General features: G+C 60.0%; 1 protein-coding gene across 1 annotated transcript in view; it reads right to left on the bottom strand.

The window, feature by feature from the left end:
- The window catches only part of CACNA1C (calcium voltage-gated channel subunit alpha1 C), a gene marked incomplete at its 3' end in the record, with an annotated part of 148,632 nt that overhangs the window by 21,847 nt on the left and 106,082 nt on the right, over positions 1-20,703 (bottom strand). The window contains exons 25-29 of the mRNA XM_079714279.1: positions 16,865-16,948; positions 4,762-4,794; positions 2,188-2,316; positions 908-973; positions 168-259 (exon numbers count right to left, since the gene is read on the bottom strand). Coding sequence (XP_079570405.1) covers positions 168-259; positions 908-973; positions 2,188-2,316; positions 4,762-4,794; positions 16,865-16,948 — 404 coding nt within the window. The remainder of the gene's footprint in view (positions 1-167; positions 260-907; positions 974-2,187; positions 2,317-4,761; positions 4,795-16,864; positions 16,949-20,703) is intronic.

The raw sequence follows: 20,703 nt of genomic DNA, 5'->3' as shown, positions 1-20,703 counted from the left end.
CAGCAGCGGGGGCCGTGTCCAGTCATTATAAACGACAGTGAAAGGAAGGCTTCCCGGTCAGGGGGCTTCCCAGTCCCCCAGCCCCAGCTCTCGTCGTGCGCCCAGGCCAGGGCCGCACCGAGCAGGTGTCCCCGTGTGCACCTGTCCGCGCCTGTCTGCACGCTCACCTGAAGAGGAGCAGCACGGCCTGGGGGAAGGTCTGGAAGTTGTTGTTCCTGTTGATCTCTGTCGTGTCATTCAGGGCGATTTTCCCGAACACCTGGTAGGGGGAGAGGATGGGGTCCGTGAGCTGCGGACAGAGGGGTCCTGGTTCCCACCCATCGTTCAATGGTCTCTTCAGGGGTCACAGTTCACCCTGGACGGGCTGGCCCATAAGCTGAACAGTCCCCTCTGTGACCTGGAAGGCCTCGCGGGGGCAGGTACCAGCTGCCCTGTCCAGCCCCTGATCCCAGGACCCCACTCCGGACAAGCACCCAAGAAAAGTGCCCTCGGCCCTCGGGAGGGGCCCTGGGCCCAGCGGGAGGGGGCTGAGAGCGGATGGAGGCTGAGACCTTGACCTGCATCTGTGCAGGGACAAGGCTCACTGGCCTTCCTCTTTCTTTTTTCTTTTTTTTTGGCTGCAGATTCTTGAGACTATTTTTCTTTCCTCTTTAAAAAATACTTTATTGAGGAATAATTAGCAAATAGGCCCTTCACATAACTTGGGGGAGTTTTTCCCTATGGAGAGTGGAACCTGGGCCAGGGGCAACGGGGAGAGAGGGTCTCAGAGCTGTGCACCCCCAGGACACCACGGGGTGGGGGGAGAGTTCCAGTTCCGGTGACCTTTCCAGCCTCAGAAGGAGGGGCGGCTGTCAGGGGATGTGGGCTGGGGGCGGGGCCTGAGGCGACAGCCGGGAGCCCGTCCTACCTGCATCCCGATCACGGCGTAGATGAAGAACAGCATCACGATCAGGAGGGCAACGTAGGGCAGGGCCTGGCAGGGGCACACAGACGCCGTGACGTCGGCGGGGGACCGGTGGCTGGACCCCTCCCCGGCGGCGTCTCTTCAGTCGCCAGCTGCTGCCTGGCTTGGGGGGCACTTCCAGGAGCCCCGCGGACGTTCTGGGCACTAAATGGGAGGAGCCTGAGCCTGGTGCCGAGCCCTCCCTTCGCCTGGGGGTCAAGCACCTGGGACCTGGGGAGGTCCGCCCAGAAAGGTGGGCTCTGAGCTCGGGACTTGGCTTGATGTTCCCTTGGTACAAACAATCTAGAAAGAGCAGAACACCCTCCCGCCACCCACCTGTCCTCGTGCAGCCGGAGGGCCGTGGGGGACACCCAGCCGCCCCTCCCCACCTCACAGCTGTAAGCTGTTCCGCCAGGTGTAGGAAAGGCAGGACGAAGGGGCACTAGACAAAAGCGAGACCCTGGGCTCAAGCCCGCTTCCACCACTGTAGCTGTGGGAGCTGGGCTGGGCTTAACCTCTCTGAGCCTCAGTGTCCTCATCTGAAAAATGGGAAGAAAAGCAATGACCTCAGGGGGTTTTGGGGCCTGGCTGAGTTAAGGCTCACACGATGCTTGGGCAGTGCCTGCCCGCAGCCGGTCTCTGCGCTTTACTCACTCGGTGTGCTTCCCCCCTCCTCCCCCCGGGGAGGAGGCCTCGCGGCTCACGGGCTGGATGGAGCCCGCACACCACTAGGTGGCACCGCGGGGCTACAGGCCGTCCGGCCTGGTGGGCGCTCGGGCTCCACCTTCAGTGGCGCCCAGGAAATGTCGGGGGTGGGTGAGCATGTGGGGCCGGTACAGTCACCCACGGCTGAGGCCACCGTCATTCTGCTTTCACAGAAGGAAACGAGTGCTGGGGGCAGAGAACTGGCCCCCCAGTTGGCAGCCCTGGGCCCACACGGGGCACACCACGGTCCCGGGGAGTCCGGCTAAGTCCCTAAGCAGGTGTGGACAGCAGACCCTGCTGAACCACTGCCGGGACGAGGGTGCCAGCCCCGGGCTGACAACACCCAAATTGGGAGCAGCTGTAGGGGTCATCGGGCCACCTCTGCCCACGGCTTTCAAATCTCTTCCACCCCAAAACCCCTTTGTGCAGTCAGGTCTCGGGGCAAATCCACAAAAGAGAGAAGAAAGCAGCACGCTGCAGCCTCCCCTCAGCTGGGAGCATCGTCCCAGGTGGGGCCTGGGAGGGGGGCCGGGGGGTACCTGGAAGGACTTGATGAACGTCCACAGCAGCGTCCGGATGCCCTCCCCACGGCTCAGCAGCTTGACCAGACGCATGACCCGGAAGAGGCGGAAGAAGGTGATGGAGATGCGGGAGTTCTCCTCCGCGTTCTGGGGCCGTTAACACAGCAGTTAACGCGCAGGCGGGCGGCGGCTGCACTCGACTCTCCCGGCGCCCACGGGGAGGCCCAGCCCCAGGCGTCTGCGGCGCCCGGCCATGCCCAGGCCCCAAGCCTCTGCCCCAGCATCCCTGGTCTTAAGCCCCCGGGGTGGGGGGCGGCAGGCGATTCCCTAGAAATTCCATCTGCTCTGAAATCTAGGCCGAGAGCCGCCCTGGTGCCCCTGCTGCCCGCCTGCTTGGCTCAGCCGAGGGTCTGGCGTCCCGAGCGGCACCGGCGCTCTGGAGGTCCTGTGGGGCGGGGGCTGCCCAGCCTCAGCACTCTGTGTGCCACCTCCCCCCACGGCTGTGGATGGGCCCGGGCTGTGGGTTCCGCGACAGTGCCCGAGCCGCAGTCCCTGCTGCCTCCGCTCCCCTCTGCCCTGGGCCCGCCGGCTGCACAGGCCTGGGAGCGGTGGAGGCCCAGGCAGTGGAGCGTGAGCCCTGGATGGGTCTCCCTGCTGTGAGAGGACTGAGGGGTCCTGCTCAGGGCGGGTGGGCTCCCCAGGGGCGTCCTGGAGCGGGCCAGGGGCCGGGGCTGCTGGGCCTGGGGGAGCCTGGGGCCGGCGCATGCCTGGCCGGGGGTCAGGGGCCAGACACACAGCCCTGTCACCCGCTCCTCCAGATCTGAGGACAATCAGCACAAACTGACCCGACCCTCCTCCTGCCCACACCGGCCAGAGAGCTGGGGTGGTGGCCCCGGGAGCTGGCCGGTTCCCCAGAGCCAGTGCAGCCCCCAGCCCCGTGGGCACCAGGAGAGAATGGACCTTTGGGCTTCCTGTTACTGTTCCTGTTGCAGGCCCCCTGCTCGGAGGCATCTCCGGGTAGTTGCTGGGCCCCATGTGGGCCCCGATTCTCAACTCCCACTCCTCTGGCTTCATCTCTGACCGTCTCCAGGTCAGATCCGGCCTGGCTACGCCCACGAAAATCCCACCAGCGCCGGAGCCCTTGCGGCTCCTGGTTCTGACCCTGTGGCCAGGGCTCCAGGGGCCTCTCTCCTCACCCTGATCAGAACAGAAGCCCCCCGAGGGGGGGCGGGTTTTACACGCGCCAGCACATCCTGCTCCTCCCTGGGCGGGCTGCATCTATCCTTCTCCTTCTGAGCCAGAGCTGTTCCCCTGGGGCGGGCTGGTGGCTGGGGGCCACGGGGGCTGGGGGGGCCCCGGCAGCAGGCCGTCTGGCCCCCGGGTCCCACCTGTCTGCATTCTGAAGTCTTTGATGGCCCTCCTCTCTGCATTTCTGTCACCCGTGTACCTACGTGAAATTCTACTTTCTCTCGTTAAAAGGAGGTGGTGCTCCCCCAGAGGGAGGGCTGAGGAGGCTCAGGGCCTTGGAACTCGGCCGTCAGCCCCACGGTGCTCGGGAAGGGAGACAGAAGAAGAGAGCGCCAGCTTACACGGAACTCAGCTGGGCACCAAGAGTCTGCGAGGTTGGCGCCGCAGAGGCATCTGCATCTGACTCGTTAAAAAGCAAAACGCAAGCCTGCAGTCTGAGTTCGTCCTGGGTTCAGAGCCCTCCCGACGCTGCAGGTGCCTTAGGCTCCACTGGCCGGTGACATACGGGCAGCATGTCAGGCTCAGCCCTTCTGGCTATGGTCGTGGGCTTTGTCAGGAAACATCCCCACCCATCTTGCCTCTGTCTGCTGACTTCTGGGGCTCGGGAAATCAACCCACTCACCGGCCCTCCTAAAAACTCATGCTTGGCCCACGTTTGAAGTCTGTGACGGCAGCCTTTTGGAGACAGCTGTTCCAAGGAGACTTCAAGGTCACATTGGTCGGCCTCTCTATCACTTTAGCCAAAGATTCCTAGAGCAGAAGCGGCCCCACCAGACGGTCTGCTGCAGTGAAGCGGGCGTGGCCTAGTTTTAATGTCCCTCACAGGTAACACTGTCGGGGTGATAGGACATCCAGCCACTCTCTGGGTAATGAACCCAGCTTAACCGCTTACTGGGGCCCTGACTCAGAGCTGGAGGGCGGCCTGGTGACTAGGAGGACCTCCCCGTCTCCGGCTATGTCACCTCTCCTTCCTCTTTCCCAGAGGCCTCGCCATGGCACTTGTGGGTGCCCCGTGCAAACCTCATGTCAGATTCAGGGTGGGGACGTCAGCCAGCAGAGTCCTCAGGACGTTTAACAGGAAATGGCCCTCGGGTCCGATTCTCTCCCAGTGGCTCATGAGACAGTCAAGGTCATGGTGAACTGCCACCCACACGAAAGCTCAAGGACGGAAATGTCGCACCAACAGCACTCGACAGCTACAGACCAGGCAGGCAAGGCGCACGGCAGACACGGGCAACATGCATCGGGGGCTGGGTTCCAAGATGCTGGGGGTCAGGTGGGGGAAGTGGGTATGTTAGAGGGGGTCACAGAAGCTGAGAGCGTGGTCTGGAGGCTCGGTCTTACCATAAAGGGAGAGCATTGGGTATGTTCAGCTGGCTTTAAAGAAAGGCAGACAGAGATGAGCTGTAATGAGTCTCCAACAAAGACGCCCGGCGTTCTAGGTCTTGGTAACACAGGAGCAACGCAGTGGCAGGAGAGGGCAAGAGAGCCAAGTGGAGGGCACATGGCACAGGCCTGGCAGGGCCCGGGCGCCGCCAGAGTGGACGCCCACCCAGCGAGGACGCTGGGTGTTCTCCTGCCCGGAACCATCTCTGGCTACAGATTAGCTACTAATTCACACCTGTTATCACGGAGGTGTTCTGGATTTTGAGGATGGAGGTTTTGTTTGTTCTTAATTAGCCGTGTGTCCTAAGATAGCCTCCAGGGGCTGACACTGCACGCGCTTACCCGGCGCCGCCAGCTGAAGGCGAGAGACCTTGCCTGTGCCCAAGGCTGCCCTTTGCCCACGTGTATTTGAGCAAAGGAGCCCAGGGGCAGAGGCCCCCCAGGTCCAGGGGAAGACTGAGGTTCGGTTACCCCCTCTGCAGTGGGGCTAGCCCTCAAGCTGAGGCTCAGGAGGGAGGAGGGCCTGCTAGGCACCTGATCCCCGGGTGTGGACCTTAGACACCGGCCTGAGATAAACGAGTGTGGATCTGTTTATTAAATTTGAAAGCCCTGCACACAATTTAGGACATTACTGTTAACACCCCGAGAAGCTGTTCTCAGGGGTCTGACTCTGGGCTCATTAGGGGGCAGGGGCCGGGGGGCCTGGCCTCAGGGGAGCATCCCACAGCAGCCCTGAGCTGCATCCGGGAAGGTGCCCTGCCCTTGAGCCCCGCACACAGAGCACAGTCTGGACTGGTCCCCGCCGCCTGAGCTGCCAACTCCTTCTAGAAGGTCACGACTTCACTCTTACCCTCCACTTTCAGAGAGTTGCTCCTGTGTTTCTTTTTTCAAGGTATAAACAAGGAGAACATGTAATTGGGTTTTTGAAGGACGGAAATGTGCATAACCAGACATTTGCTCGCAAACTGAAAAATACTTCTTTGGTAACAGATTTCTCAGCAAATTCCTTTTGTTCCCATTGCAGGTTGGGAGGTGTCCTTTTCGGGGACCGGGGGAGACACGGGGTGAGGGAAAGGAGGAGGAGGGACTGGACACCTTTCTGGTCGTTTACGAACACGGTCTAGATCTGTCTCTGCTTCACGACGGGCTGCAGCTGCCAGGTCCACCCACGTGCCTGGACGGGGTGGGGTGTCTAGGATCTGGCCAGCAGGCCGAGAGAGAACACGGAGACAGACACGCACACGCACGCACATGCACGCACACGCACGCATGGACGAAGTTCCAGGCTGGTCAGGGGCTTGCGCCCCGGTGTTAACCTGTGAGGAGCCCCATGTTTCCCGGGCTTCAGTGGGGGAGGGGTGTGAGGTCTGCACAGAGGTGAGTCCACAGGCACTTAGTGCTGGGCTCTAGGCCGAGCACCCAGCAGGCTCTAGCCTTGCTCCCTTCTTGGATGCACCCTGAAAACCACCAAAGCTGCCCATTACTTCCAAGAGCCCTGGGCAGATGACTGAAGGTCTTCTGGGTCAACCCCATCCCGAATGGGACCAGAATGGGGGTGCTTTAGAGGACCTGCCTGGGTCACCTGGCCCGACCGAATTAACCCCCGTGAAAAAAATGAAAACTACTTATTTTACTGCTTAAACATTCAGAATCCTTCCTTTGGGCTTTTAAAATGTCTTAACTGCCGTTTTCTTTTTTTGGCCTTTTATGCTCCCATTTCAGACCTCATTTATGTAAGTCATATTTTACTCGAAGATTTACCTTTAGGTCTGTTCTAATCACCTTGAGCATATTGTGTTATTTTAACACTATGTATTAATTCAGTAACGCTTTTTTTTTCGGCCGCGCTGCGCAGCTTGTGGGATCTAAGTTCCCCGACCAGGGATCGAACCTGGGCCCCCGGCAGTGAAAGTGCCGAGTCCTAACCACTGGACCGCCAGGGAATTCCCCAGTAACCCTCATGATCCATCCCTATGACAGGAGACAAGAAGGGCCGTGGAGAGAGGAAGGACGGGCCTCTGGGAACCCAGCGTCCAAAGAGCCTCACTTGGGGAGAATGTGGAGACTCACGGGTTTGTTTTTTTCTTGGGCCTTGAGCCTTGCTCTTCAGAGGCTGCTCTTGACTTGCCGGGGCAGGGTCACCTGTCAGCCGCTCGTGTGCGCCTGTCCTCATGGGAGGAGCTGTGCTTACAAGGTCCACGGGCTGGAAAGTAACTGTGCATCGTAACAAAGCCAGAAGGCAGCCCAGAGTGATTCCTACAGGAGGGTGCAGGAAGGGGCCTGTCGCACAGCCCTGCCCACAGAGAACCACTGGCTGGTGCACTGCTGCCCAAGGTCACCCCCAGATGCCCGGGTGGCCAGGAGACGGGCGAGTGTGTCCGCCGATCGCTGTGATTCCCCCAGAACGTCCTGAGGGGCCACCGAGCATCACTTTTACCTTCTAAGGGCAGGATCAACGGGGAGCCCCGAGTGCTTGAGCCGCCCCCTTCGGATGCTTCCCCAGACTCACTCCCGGTGACCCTGAGTTACCTTTTCGGTAAGGAGATCACCTGCCCTGCACCCTGCCTGCCGCCAGCTCGTGTCCACGAGCCGGGAGCGTGCAGCCCGTTTCTCAGCCGCCCATTCTGATCTTTGTTTTCCAATGATCTGGTCATTTTCAAGGGGTTAGGGTATCAGGGCAATTCACTTAATTTGCTCTTGCAATTGGTAGGAATGAAATGAGATGATCCCTCCCCATGTGGGGCAGAGGTGGGACACTGTCAGAGAGGCCCCAGGCCAGCAGCGGGGACAGACCCTGCCCTCACCTGGGCACATGTATGTGGGTCACCTTGTATGGTTCAACCGGCAAAGACCTGGGGTGGCTCTGGAAAACTGCCTTTCCGACCCAGGTTCAGGCCCAGATGAGAAGCACCACCTCAGTGGATGAAGCCTTTGTTTCCGGAACGTCCTCACCGTTCCTTTTCACTGGGGTGCTCTCTCTAGACCACCCGTGGGAGCCGAGGGGACTGAGGGGCACCAGAGCCTGCAAAGAGGATTCTCCAGGACAGACGGACGCCAGAACCGGTGGGGTGTTTCCCAGTTTACATCCCATTGTCTCTGGAGAACGGAGAGGTTGTTGGAAATCGCTCCCGACCACATAGAAAGGGGGCTGCTGCCTCTCCCTTCTTCTCCTCTTTCTCGGCCCCCGTTCTTGCATAGCTGGAAGGCCAGGGTTGGCGGGGAGGTAGGGCCAGGCGGTAGATTTCGATATCCTGATTATCTTCCAGGATGTTCTCTGTGCTCGGCGGTTTGAGGGCACTTAAGAGCAGCTGTGTGCCGTGGCTGCGTCTCCTGGCCAGGCTGGCTTGGAAAGGTGCGGATGACCTGCCTCCCTGCAGGGAAGGCTGAGTCCAAACAGGCCCTTGGACAAGGGCCCAATCCCCACGGCTGCCGCTGAGACAACGGTTATGTATCGGTCACTGAAATTCCACATCCCTCTGAACCGAGTCAAAAGCAACAGCACGGGAATGTGTGAACCTTTTACTGGCTACCCTCCTACAGAAGCCTTGCTTTAAAAAACAAAAAACCAAAAAACTCTTGTCCAGAACTCAGGGAGTGGATCTGATATCAATTCCATCCCAAACCACCTGAAGATCTGGGTCCGCCTGCCATCCCCCCGCCGCCTGCCATCCCCCCGCCGCCTGCCATCCCCCCTCCGCCTGCCATCACCCCCACCAGTTCTGCTTCTCTACTTCAATGGTCTCTAAACTCATCTCGATTTGATCTGCAAGACAAGACAGTAGTTCAGCTGTGAGCATGTCACGGTGTCATAGGGGGGGTCTGGGGGGTTGGGGCTTTGTTGGCGAGACCCCAGTTAGCCTAGGGTGGGAGGATAAATGTGAGGCTGGTACCCACAGAGACAGCTGGGAATACGCGATTCAAGGGCTTCCAGAGACATCTGACGCTGCCTTCGTGGCCAGGAGCCAGCCGGCATGCGTTCAGGGGTGGGGGTTCTCATTATCCTTCTAGCCGCTCTTCCAACCAGGAGAAACACACATCCCAGGAACTGAGGTGTGGCCCTGCGGACGTGGAGGGGTTGGGAGGTGCTGACGGGCAGAGCCGCCAGGGGTGGCTGCAGGGAAGGAATGTTAAGGTCAAAGTAAAAGCTGTTGTAAACTGCTGGCTCTCTAAGGTTGAATGACGTGCTTTCTTGGGAGGGAGACGCAAGGTCTAAGTAAGCACGTGTCAACTGGGAGACACACAGCGGAGGGTCGGTGCCACAGATGTGAGGGCACATGAAGGAAATACTGACGGTCAAAAGCAATTCTTAAGCCCAGTTTCCATTTCGGTCTGGCACAAATGGGGGAATGGAATTGGGTTTGAGGAAGAGAAGAGCTGGGAAGAGGAAGATGGGGGTCATGAGGGAGGCGGACACAAGGACAGCAGAGGGAGGGGTGCAAGTGAGGGTCACCCCAAAGGTGTGAGGGCGGAGGGTGGAAAGGCAGCCCCACCCCCACCCCGGGGGCTTACGTCTGTTTCTCCAAAGGAAAATTCCACCCAGAAGGGGAAGGAGATTCTAGCCAGAAAGGAGAACCTTGGTGGTCCTAGGCACTCAGTTGAAATGCCCTTCTGAGCATCCCTTGAGGCGTCTCTGGCCCCAAGGGGACTGGAGGAGAGGCGCGGAGCAGGCATGTGTGTGCTGAGCTGTGGTGACCGGCCTGTGCTGTCAGGCGCGCTGGGGAGTGGCTGCTGCTCACTCAGGAGCTGCTCACTGCTCACCTGCGGCCCGACGGCTCCTCAGGGGCTGTTACCTGCCAGAACTCACGCTACACGGGACTGGAGGGAGGGAGATGCATGAGGGAAGGGATGTGGGAACAGATGTATATGTATGACTGATTCACTTTGTTATAAAGCAGAAACTAATAAAAAAAAAAAAAAAGAAAAAAAAAAAAAAAACAAAACCGCCAGGGCTGTCTTATCTTCCTTGGGAGGGACGGTCATTGAAACAGATAACCAACAAAAGGAACTCATGAAAAATAAGTGAATAAAATCAGCTTGTCAGGAGTGCTCACAAAATCCCATATGTGGGGGCAGAGGGGAGAGACAGAGACAGGGACAGGGACACAGAGAGAGACACACACGTGGACAGACACAGTGAGCCTGAAGGATGGAGAAGAAAGAGAGAGAGAGAGACAGACTCGAGGAAACAAACCAGCGAGAGCAGCCGGCTCTCGGGAAGCGGCATTAGACAAGAGTGAGTGCTTCTGGGGGCACCTGTCAGGGTTCGGGGCCTGCTGAAATCAGCTCCCTCACTTCCTCCACGAGCTCAGGGAATATTCGAGGTCCCTCTGCTTTAGACGCTCTCTGGCAAACACCCCGGCAGCTGGCTCAGCTGGGGACCAGTGACACCTGCTGCCTGGACGGATGGCCGTCTGGCTGAACCAGGGCTGTGTCCTGACAGCATCCTTCAGTCCAGTCCTCCGATTTAGGGGAAAGGAGAGGGTTGTATGAGGACAGAAGAGACGAGAATGAGGGACGAAAGGAAAGAAAACGAGAGGACGGAAGGCTGAGGGCGAGAAGGGCCCCGTCGGGTCCTGGCTGTCGCGACACTGGACAGCCTCACTCAGCCGGCTGAGAGCCATTCGAAACGGGTTCCAGGGGCCTTTCGGGTCAGCAGGCCACTGCTGTGGGACACCCTGCGCCCGGCAGCCTGCCGTCCAGCACGTGGCCCTCGCTCTGCAGGCAGAGCCCGGGCTCTGCACATGGCTCCCCGCGCCCTGCTGGACTGCGGCTGGCCGGGGGCCCGGCTCACTGCTGGGCGAGCAGGGCTCTGCCCAACCTCGCAGGGCTAGCTTCCTGTCCAAGCAGAGGAGAAACTACCCTTTAGGACAGCTGGGGGCCAGGCCCCCTCCTCACTCACATCCACGCTGCAGATACCATCTCTAGGTCGGGTCTTACGTTCGTCCCTTTAAAGGCAGCGTTTCTTTTGGGGCGGGCGGTACTGAGTCAGTACTGCCCTCGTGTGAACAAGGCACCTCGGTGGCTTCTTGTTGGGGGCGTGGCAGTGGAGGTGGTGCTGAGAAGGGGAGGGACTGGAGCAGCGGGGGAGGGGCCGGCAGAGGGAAACAGGTGGGGGGGAGGGGGCACAGGAGGGTGGCAAGGGTCACAGCTGCTCCACCTGGCTTGGCCTGACACCACCAGTGTTGACTTAATAGACCTCAGAAGCAGCCCAGGCCACACGGACCACCGTCATCTAGACACTGATGCCCGTTCTGGCCCCTCTCTGCCGTGCTGGAGGCTCCGGGCTCGGGGTGGCGGGAGGCTCTGACTCAGCCCTGAGTCAGATGCTCTGACTCAGGATGCTGTCTCCCTTCCAGTCACTCCAGGCCCCGAGGCCGGAGTGGGAGCCAAACCTGCTGCATTATTTTGACGGGGAGCCAGTGAGGGCGGTCGTTAGAAGTCATGCCCGTGGGTCTGTGGTCAAAGGACCACCGGCCCCAGGTGCCAGGTGAGTAGCACCTGGGGCAGCGCCTGAGGCCCCGACGTGAGGCCCAGATGCTCCAGGCTGAACCACGTCCCAGCCGTACCACCTTCCCCCTCGTCCCCACCCCTTCTCCACTCCGCCGGCTCTCTCCTCCCGTCCAGGGGGCAGGGAAGGGGGCTGCCCTACACTTCCTGCGCTCTTGTCCTCCAAGCCCCACTGACCCAGGGCCCAGGCGTCCGAGCATCCGCTGGGGTCCTCAGGCCCGGGGAAGTTCGGCTGAGCCGCCCTGCCTGGGGTCCCGAGGCTGGGAGCGTCCTGAGCGGGGCCTGTGAGTGCAGGGCCCCTGCCAGCCGGCCCGCGGTTTGGCCGAAGGGCTCACGGAAATGCAGGCGTCAGTTCTCCCACAGGGATGGACTCGAATCCCGCTCCCGCTACCTGTTAGCGGCGCGGCCTTGGCAAACCCTGAGCAAGCTCGGCCCCTCCCAGGGATGCGACGTGTGGTGGCCCTGGCCTGGCGCCCCCCCGAGGGCAGCACGCTGCCCCCCACCCCTGCCGAGCTCCTAACGAGACCCCAGCCAGGACCGCGTCACTTCACCCCGCCGTACTGCGCTAGTGCTCTCTGTGTGTCCACGCAAGTCCCCACCTGCTGAACCTGCCCGGAGGCCCTTGGCCACGTCCTGTCCCTCGCACAGCCCGTCCTGTTCCCACCTGAGGGTCCCTGGGGTCTTCTCTCTGGAGAGTTTCTAGGTGACAGTTTTGACGCCACGGCTCTCGGGCGCTCCACACGTGGGTCTGCCAGGTGGCGTCCGCGACTGGGGACACGTGTGTCCGTGATGAAGGCTCCGGGCCTCCCAGCACTCCGTGTCGTGCAGGGGGGTGGACGGGTAACTGGGGGCTGACGGGGGCCACTTCTGACACCCCGGGAGCTTCCACTGACATCACAGGGTTACGTCACTAGGTTTTCCTTCTGGAAAACAGAATTTCAGACTCAAGGGATAAAGGAGGAGCAGGGGGCTTCCTAGGGGACATGATGCTGACTGCCCAGACGGAGGAGAAGGTAGCACGTCCAGAGGGGACGGGGTGGCCGGGCTGTGGCCACGGACGCAGAATCCAGCATGACTGCGGGGCCCCGGGTCTCCCCCGGTCACCTCGGAGGATCCAAGGGCATCTCCCAGAGTGAGCTGGAGGTCAAGGTGGCCCCGAGCATGGAGGCCCCTGCTCAGCCCCCCATTTCTCCTCTTCCCTCAGCTGTTCACCCGTCCCGGCCTTGAATACCATCGCTGTGCTGCTGATGCCATGCCTGACTGCAGACCGGGCGTCCGCCTGTCCACCTGACGTAACTGCTGGGCAGTCGAGTACACAGCCCCCCCGAGCCTCATCCTCCTCGTGCAGACGGGCCTCGCCTCCCACCCTCCCGCCAACACCAGCTCCATCCTCCCCTGCTCGGCCGGGACCCCACGGCTTCCCGGGAGCCCTCCTTCTCTGGCACCCACGTCCAGTCTGTCAGGAGAGGCCGTGGGTCCTGCTCGCAGAGCAGACTGAGAACCTGACCGTTTCCACCACGTCTGCTGCAACTCGGTCCCCTCCCACCTGGATGGCTGCGTCCACCTTCCAAATGGTGGAGGGCTTTGCTCTTGACTCCCGCAGACAGCAAAGGGGTCCCTGGACCATGGACACCTCTTCTCAAAGGTGCCAGAGTGTCCTCCTCCTGCTCAGGCGAAGGCCCCAGCCTGCTCCCCTCCCTGACCACTGCATCCTGCTCGTCCTGCCCGAAAGCTCCTCTCCCGGGATCCGCAAGGGCATCGCCTCACTTCCCTCAGGACTTTGCTTTCTTCAAACTCCCCTCCTCGGTACAGCTCGTCTTACAGAGAACAGCACCAGCCTCCACGGCTCCCTGCTCCTCCGATCCCGTCTCTTGGCACTTCTCGGCTCTCCACGTACCGCACCATTTCCTTATTTTCTGTGTCCGAACACCTCCCAGCCTTAGGACACCAGCTCCCAAGGACGGGCTTTTGTTTGGTCCATAATGGATCCCAGGTGCCCAGCTCCAGCCACGGTGGAAGGAAGGGACAGTTGTTCCTGGGGTCGCTGGGGAATCCACTTCCCAAGCGGGGGCACCAGAGCCTGGCAGAGGCAGGAGGACGGAGCTGTTTGAGGGGAGATGACTTTGAACGTGGGGAATATCTGGAGGGCGGTTGGGATGCACACAGCAGTCGGGGAGGGAAAGGAGAGCCGATCTCTGTAGGTTAATTGTCAAAGATGAGGAGTTACAGGTGGAGAGCCTCAGGGATGCCTCTGAGGCTGGAGTGGAACATTTGTCTGCAAAAGGAGGTCTTGTGACAACAGTAAGACTAGAAAATTCGGGGAGGCCTGGAGCTGAGCTCTTGGCCCAGCGAGTGTCCAGACCCATAACCTGCCTATGGCCGGAAGGCAGAACCATACGGTGGAGGGTCCTGCCTCTGAGAAGAAGCGTTGTCGTCCCTATAACTTGTCCCACTATCCTGGCTACCGTCAGGGTGCAGGGCCATGTCCGTGCTTGTGGGACAGGCCCATCTTGGCTTCAGTCGTGGGCAGTGGTCAGTGAGCTTGCTTTGATCTGGCTGGACCCGTCGACCAAGAGTTCGAGTGTATCCGGGAACGAGGGCTGTGACATCTGTCCTTGGCTGGTGTGTCAGCAGGGGGGTTGGAAAGATCGTCCTTTGCTTGGGTGCCACGGTCTCTCCCCTTTAACAGCGCTGTACAGTTTTCTTTTTTTAATAAATTTATTTATTTTATTTATTTATTTTTGTCTGCATTGGGTCTTCTTGCCACACACGGGCTTTCTCTAGTTGCGGTGAGCGGGGGCTGCTCTTCGTTGCAGTCCGTGGGCTTCTCATTGCGGTGGCTTCTCTTGTTGTGGAGCACGGGCTCTAGGTGTGCGGGCTTCAGTAGTTGTGGCATGCGGGCTCAGTAGTTGTGACGCACGGGCTTAGTTGTGGCATGTGGGATCTTCCCGGACCAGGGCTCGAACCCGTGTCCCCTGTATCGGCAGGCGGACTCTCAACCACTGCGCCACCAGGGAAGCCCCAGCAGTGCTGCACAGTTTATGGCCGGGTTTTAAATGGATGCTCTTAGTTGAGCTTCAAAACCCAGCACCGTAACTCATCATGCTCTTCAGATCGGTGGGGGGTGGGGGTGGGGAGAAGCAGGACTCAAGCACTTGATCTGACCCTGGTCCAGCCTTCTCCTCCGGCCCCTACCCGGGATGATGACGCGGGTGTCCTTTCTGGATGTGTGGGAGGGAGTGGGAAACAGTCGGGGCCAAGTGGTGGGGCTCCGGACACCTCCTCTGCTCTGCATCACACACGCTGTCCCCGTTTTTATCTTCAGACAACCTTTCATGTGACTTTTCACAAACTCCTCAATCTGGAGAGGGAAGAGCATCTCCATGTGGGCGAAGGATACTGGGAGGAATTGGAGGGGCTTCCCAACTGGAAGCGGGGCTGGGCCGATAACTTCTCGTTTAGAAAATAAAACACCTCCTGTGGTTATTTAAAGATACAGACTATGGAACGCAAGGGCTGAACAAATCCTGGCCCTCGGGAGTCCGTGAGAGGAGGCTATGAGATGGACGTGTTCATCAAAGGGCGTCATGGACTGAACAGACAAGAACGCTGGCCCCCCGCCCCGGGAAGCCTGGGCTCCAGCCAAGGGGCAGCAAAGGCACTGGCACGCTCCATCCTCACGGGTGCGTCGGCAAACGGGGATGGTCACTCTCGTCTGTCAAGCTCAGGCTCACGGCACACAAGCTGGGTGCCGAGGCGAATTGTAAGCGGAAACTGCTGTACAAATGGAGGGTCTGCATGTGACTCCACGTGCCGTTCCTGGGGTCCTGAACCACCCCCCATTCCAACAGTCACTTTTTGGGGTAGAAATTTTATACTCTAGAATTTCTTCCTTTGTCTTTGCTTTTCTTTAAAAATAGCAGCAGTTTGAAAGAAAACGGCAGCCTGAGCCATGGTGTGGGCCTGGCCAACGGTGCGCGCCCCAGAGGACCCTGGGACTGAGGTGGGCCCTCTGCACCCAGGGAGCTGCCTGCTGTCACCTTCCTGCTGCTCCCTGCCATCGGCCCCAAGTCCCCTGGCACGGTTCCCCATAGGGACCCACCCTCCAGACGCAGGCTCATCCTGACCTTCCCTGGTCTCCCCCGAGGGCCCCTCGGTCCGAGCACAGGCCCTGGCCGGTGGATACATGTAGGTAGGGACGTGACAGCTCTTGGGATACAACTTGGGGTCCATCCAGCCACTTGGGGGGGCAGTGCCAAGGGAGGGGAGGCATGGAGTCTGAGTGGGGAGCTTGGTTTCCTTGTGCTCCAATGATTCAATGGCAGAGGTCAAGGGAGTGTACACACGTACACACATACACACACACACACACACCCCGCAAGACAAAGACGACCCTGGGGGATCCCCGAGACAGAGGAGCAATCGAATCTATGCTACGGGGCGAGCAGGGAGGGGGCCAGGTTGACAGGGGGGACACAGGGAAAGCAGAACAGCCTCCTCCCAACGTCCACCCGCTCGAAGGTGGCAGACAGGACTTTTGGTCAGCGGAATCAGGACATAAGATAACATCAGTTCAACCGACTGGCAGCCGACTACGGGGTGGAGGGGGCGGGTAAGGACAAGGACGGGGGACGGTGGCGGCCGTGGGGTGTTTCTGACACCGTAGATCAGAACTCTAGAGCACCTGCTCCGTGCTCTTATTCAACGGTTCAGTGCATCAACGTTTGTGCCAACATTACCAAGTCTCTTAACCAAGGAAAAATCCTGACAAAAAACTAAACCACACATGTTAAAGACCAACCGCAAGAGGGTTTGCCTATAGATAACGAGAGAAGGTTGAGCATGCCGGGGAGCAGAGGGATGTGTGCAGGGGCCACAGGGACTGTCTAGGAGGGGCAGCTCCCGGGGGCAGGTGCAGGAGGTCTTGGAGCCGGGGTGGTGGTGGTGAGGGGAGAGCCAGGCAAGGCTGGTCCTCTGGGGCAGGTTCACCTGGGGCCAGGTGCTCCCACAGCAAGTTGGGGTGGGGTGTGGAGGAGCCCTCTCCAGAAAAGAGGGGTGCGGGCTGTTCTCCCCCACCTCTCAGTGGAGGGGCCGTTTTAGTGTGAATACGATGGGCTGACAGTGCCGGCCCGTGCGAGCCTTCACCCGTGGTCCTCGGGAGAGCTCATTTCCCGGATGCTGGGGGTGGGAAGGGGCTGCCCCGGCAGCTGCCCAGCGGTTGTAAACACCCTTCCACCATCTCACTCCGGGATCCCAGGGCTGCATCCTCCTAGACAGTGTGTGTCATGCTAGGCCAATTGCAAAGGGGGAAGGAAAGGATGCAGCAATCAAAACTCAGAAGGAAAGGGGGCCTAGCTCGTTCCAAACGTTAAAGAAAAAGGAATGAAAAAATTTCGAAGTCAGGCAGCGAGAAAGAAAATCCTTTAAACCAATTTAAACAAACAAGAGTAACTTAGTGGAAATAAGGAGTTGGGAGGAAGCGACGAGGGGGAGGATAGCAATGGGGTGAGCGCGGGGCAGGCACGGCGTCGCAGGGCGGGACGCCGGTACTTACGTTTACCTCGGTGATGGCTATATCAACAATGCTACCCACAACAATCAAGGCGTCAAATGTGTTCCATGCATCACAGAAATAGTGCTGCATGGGGCAGAGGGGCCGAGGGAGGGAGAGAGGAGGAAAAAACCAACAACAAAGAAAAACAAAACAAAAGGAAGAGGAAAATGAAAAAAAAAAAAAGCATGAAAGAAAGGAGAGAAGAGAAAAAAATGAGAAAAGAAAGAGGTTATGCGGGCATACTGGACCCTCTTACCACTCCACAGTTCTGGAGGTGCACACCTGGCACCTGGTGCTCGCCGAGCCTGACAGAAGCAGGGTTAGTCGGGGTGGGGGGGCCGGGCGGGGCTCCTGGAGGAGAAGCCCCGGCCGCCCCTTGTCCGGCCCGGCAGAGTAGGGACAGTGCGGGGGCTCACGTCCCCCAGGACGGCGGCAGGTGCAAGAGAAAGCATGATGACTGGCGGGGTAAAACAGGAAACCAAACAATGAACCGGAGGAGGTAACGAGGGAGGGACACGGAGGCGTCCTGGGCGGGATCATACTCACATTCGTCTCACTGAGAATGACGTCAATGACGCTGCCAATTACGATGAGGCAGTCAAAGACATTCCAGGGGTCACTAAAGTAGCCCTACACGGGGCGGCAGGACGGGAGTGAAAAGCAAGGTCAGACAGACAAGAACCGAGCGCCGCCGTCGGGCCGCACCGTCGCTGCTGAGTCCGAGCGGGGCGGGGGTCCTCCCCCTCCAGACCCAGCCCCCTCGCCGCCCGTGTCCTACGTCCCCAGCCCCTCCCAGGCCTCCGGCGCCTCCTCAGAGGCCTGCCTGCAGGGAGGGAGGGAGGGAACAGGGGCGGGGGCCCTCACGAGGTGGTCTGGGAATTAGCAAGCGGCCTTTGGCGTGGTCCAGGTGCAGTCAGGCCCTTTGGGCTCAGGGGTGAGCCGTGTGACGCTCATGAATGAGGGGACCATGGCATCAGAGCAGCATCTACAACAAGGTCACCCTTGTGGCAGCCCTGGACGGGCATCCAGCCCTGGATGGGCCCGGTGCCTCCGGACAGAGGCTTTCCTCCCTGAAAGGGGACGGAGGCCAGGTCAGTCCCAAGGTTTGGTAACATGGGAGGTGACCCTAGACCGGCTCTTGGGGCAGGGGTGTCTCTGAAGCACCGCCATGCTCAGCACCATCATTCTGACTCAGGGTCTTGCTGAAGCACCCCCCACGAGAATGAGGTTCTCACAGCCTTTCCTGCAGGCTGGGTGGGGGTCTGGGGGCTGTCGTGTCTAGGGGGAGCGATCAGGATGCTGACTCCACTCCTTTGTTCTGCATACATGGATTTTGTTTGTTTGACACCATATTTGGGGAAGGGAACAGATGAATGTTTTTCAAAGACTGTTTCAAAGTTCGTGGGCAACTGGTCAACCAAGGGCTGTCCCCTTCCTGTGAGGGTCCTTGGAGTCCTGGGCGGGCAGGCTCTCTGCAAAGACAGGGCGGGTTCTTGGGTCTGGACCACTGCCTCTCAGAGCGCAGGGGAAAGGGAGCAATGCTCTGTGACACACGGATGTTCCGGAGCCCCGGGAACCACACAGCCGTCCTCGCCGGGGGTGGAGTGGGGAGGGCCCAGCACCGAGGGCATCTGTCTTTCCGTAAGAAAGGACATCTGCCCCTTTGGTTCTTCAAGGGATGCCCCAGCCTCTGAGCCACGAGGTGCGGCTTCCAGGAGATGCACTTCTGAGGTTGGTGAGGAGGTGAGACAGCATCGGGCTGGCCTCTTAGAGTCCCCGCGGTCCCCCTCCCTGGCCCTCCTGGGGCGGCCAACTCTCGCTCCCTATTTCTGAGTCTCAGGAGGCTGTGCTCTCCCATTTCTTCCCAACTCCCTCCAGCTCCCTGACCCCTCCCCCCCACCTTCCTAGCCGTGCCCCATCTCAGATGGATCACAAGACATGCTGTCCCAGGACTATTATTCTCAGTGTGGAGGTCAGGTCACAGGGGAAGGGACCTCTCGGTTCCCAGGCCTTTCTGCCAAAAAAAAAAAAAAGCAGAAATGCCACCGTGGAGACTCTGGACAGCCCGGCGGGGAGCAGAGGTCGGCCAGGGCGTGGGTGAGCTGAGGGTCACTTGAAACCCTTGCTGGCTTCCCAGAGTATTTTTCTGAATATCCCGGAGCCTCTGGGGGCACCGAGAGGCTTCTCTCTCCCATTCGAGTCACGTGCTGTGAGCGGGAAAGAACCGAACCCCTCCAGGGTCCTCCCAGGGCATCACAGGGCACGTGGAAAGCACTGGTTTTGAGGGCAAAAGTGAAGACCCCGAGCAAACGACAAATATGCATGTGCTTTAACATCAGCTTTTGGAAAACACTGGGGGACTATCTCTAGAGAGGAAAACCGTCTTTGTGGGTAGAGCTGTTTCGGGAGGGAAGGCGGGGGTGTCCAGGAAGAGAAAGGAGGGAAGCCGGAACCAGAGGAGAGTCCAGGACGCCCAGCATCCAGCCTAGAAAACGCGGTGGCACATCGTTATTCGGGTCTGGGGGCGAGAGGAGGAGAGAGGTCGGTGGGCGTCTCGGCGCTCAAGGAGGGGGAAGGGGCTGGAGTCTGTTCGTTCACCAGAGGGACCTGGAACAGATGGGTGAGTTGGCCTCGGTCCACAGCGTGGATGAGGGGAGAGACAGGAAGGGAGAAGGCAGGCAGAGGCGAGGCAGAGGAGAGGTTAACAGCTGGCGAGCTCCGGGAGGGGCCTGGCCCCCAGGGACCCTGCAACCCTCACCCACCCCGCGCATCGCCTGTCATCCCCGCGCTTGTGCTCCTCTGTGTCCGTGCACAGGACGGGCAGGCCTGCCCCAGCGCTCTGCGGCCGGCGGCTTCCGCCGGGTTGCCCGGCCTCACCCACCCCTTTGCCCTCCACAGGCTGTGCCGCTGGCGCGTTTGGTTGGCCCCTCTGTCCTGTGGGCCCGGGGCCAAGGCCTCCACTGGCCGCAGAGCCCTACCAATTCCCGCCCGGAGGAGGTTTACACACGGCCCACGGGGGTGGGGTGTGTGTGACAGGGTCCCTTTAAGAGGCAGCTTCCCCCTGCCCTGTCCACCCGCTTCCTGCCCCGTCAACCCTCCAAGCTGGACCATGAACACAGTTTCAGATCCAGCTGTCAGCGCCTCCTCCCAGCCGTCCACACCCATCCCAGAAACACGCCGACACCCTCCAGGGGGCTCGACAGGTTGCCAAGGGACACACCTGGCCAATTCCCCAAGCGGGCAGGGCCCGGGAGGAAGGTTGCCCCCTGTGCTCAGTGCAAGAGCTGTGTCCCCTCTCTCCGTCACACACACGCACACACACACTCGCACACACACCTGTTGTCACCCATCTCCTCGACTGCTGGAAACCATGGGTGACATGGGTTTGGGGAGTATGGTGGAGGAAACAGAATGGGAAAAAAATCAGACTTGTTTTCTCGAAATCAGGCTGACCTCCAGGCCGTACCTGTCACGCGTCCTTTCTCTGGTAGGAGTCAGGGTTAGCGAAAGGGGCCCTGGGCTCTCCCTGACGTGGTGAACCAAACCTCTCAACGTCCAGACCCTCAGAGCCAGGCAGGGCTGCCCACGCAGGGGTGGGCGGCGTCTGGGGGGAAGACGTTCTCTCGCCATCTCTAACCCTGCAGGGTAAGTGGGTCCCCAGCCTCAGGAGGTCTCGTGCGTGTCCCCCTGGGCTGAAAGGCAAGCGCCCCGCTGGGAATAATCACTTCTCCGGAGGGCGCCGACCCTCCACTCACTGGCTGCCACGGCAGAAGTGACGTGGGCCAAAGCGATCCTAGTTTAGCACCACGTGACTAGGAAAGGACGCTGCCGCCCCAGCA

This window comes from Hyperoodon ampullatus (assembly GCF_949752795.1).
Source record: "Hyperoodon ampullatus genome assembly, chromosome: 11".
NCBI classification, from domain to species: Eukaryota; Metazoa; Chordata; class Mammalia; order Artiodactyla; family Ziphiidae; genus Hyperoodon; species Hyperoodon ampullatus.
This window is presented reverse-complemented; position numbering and strand designations above follow the sequence as displayed.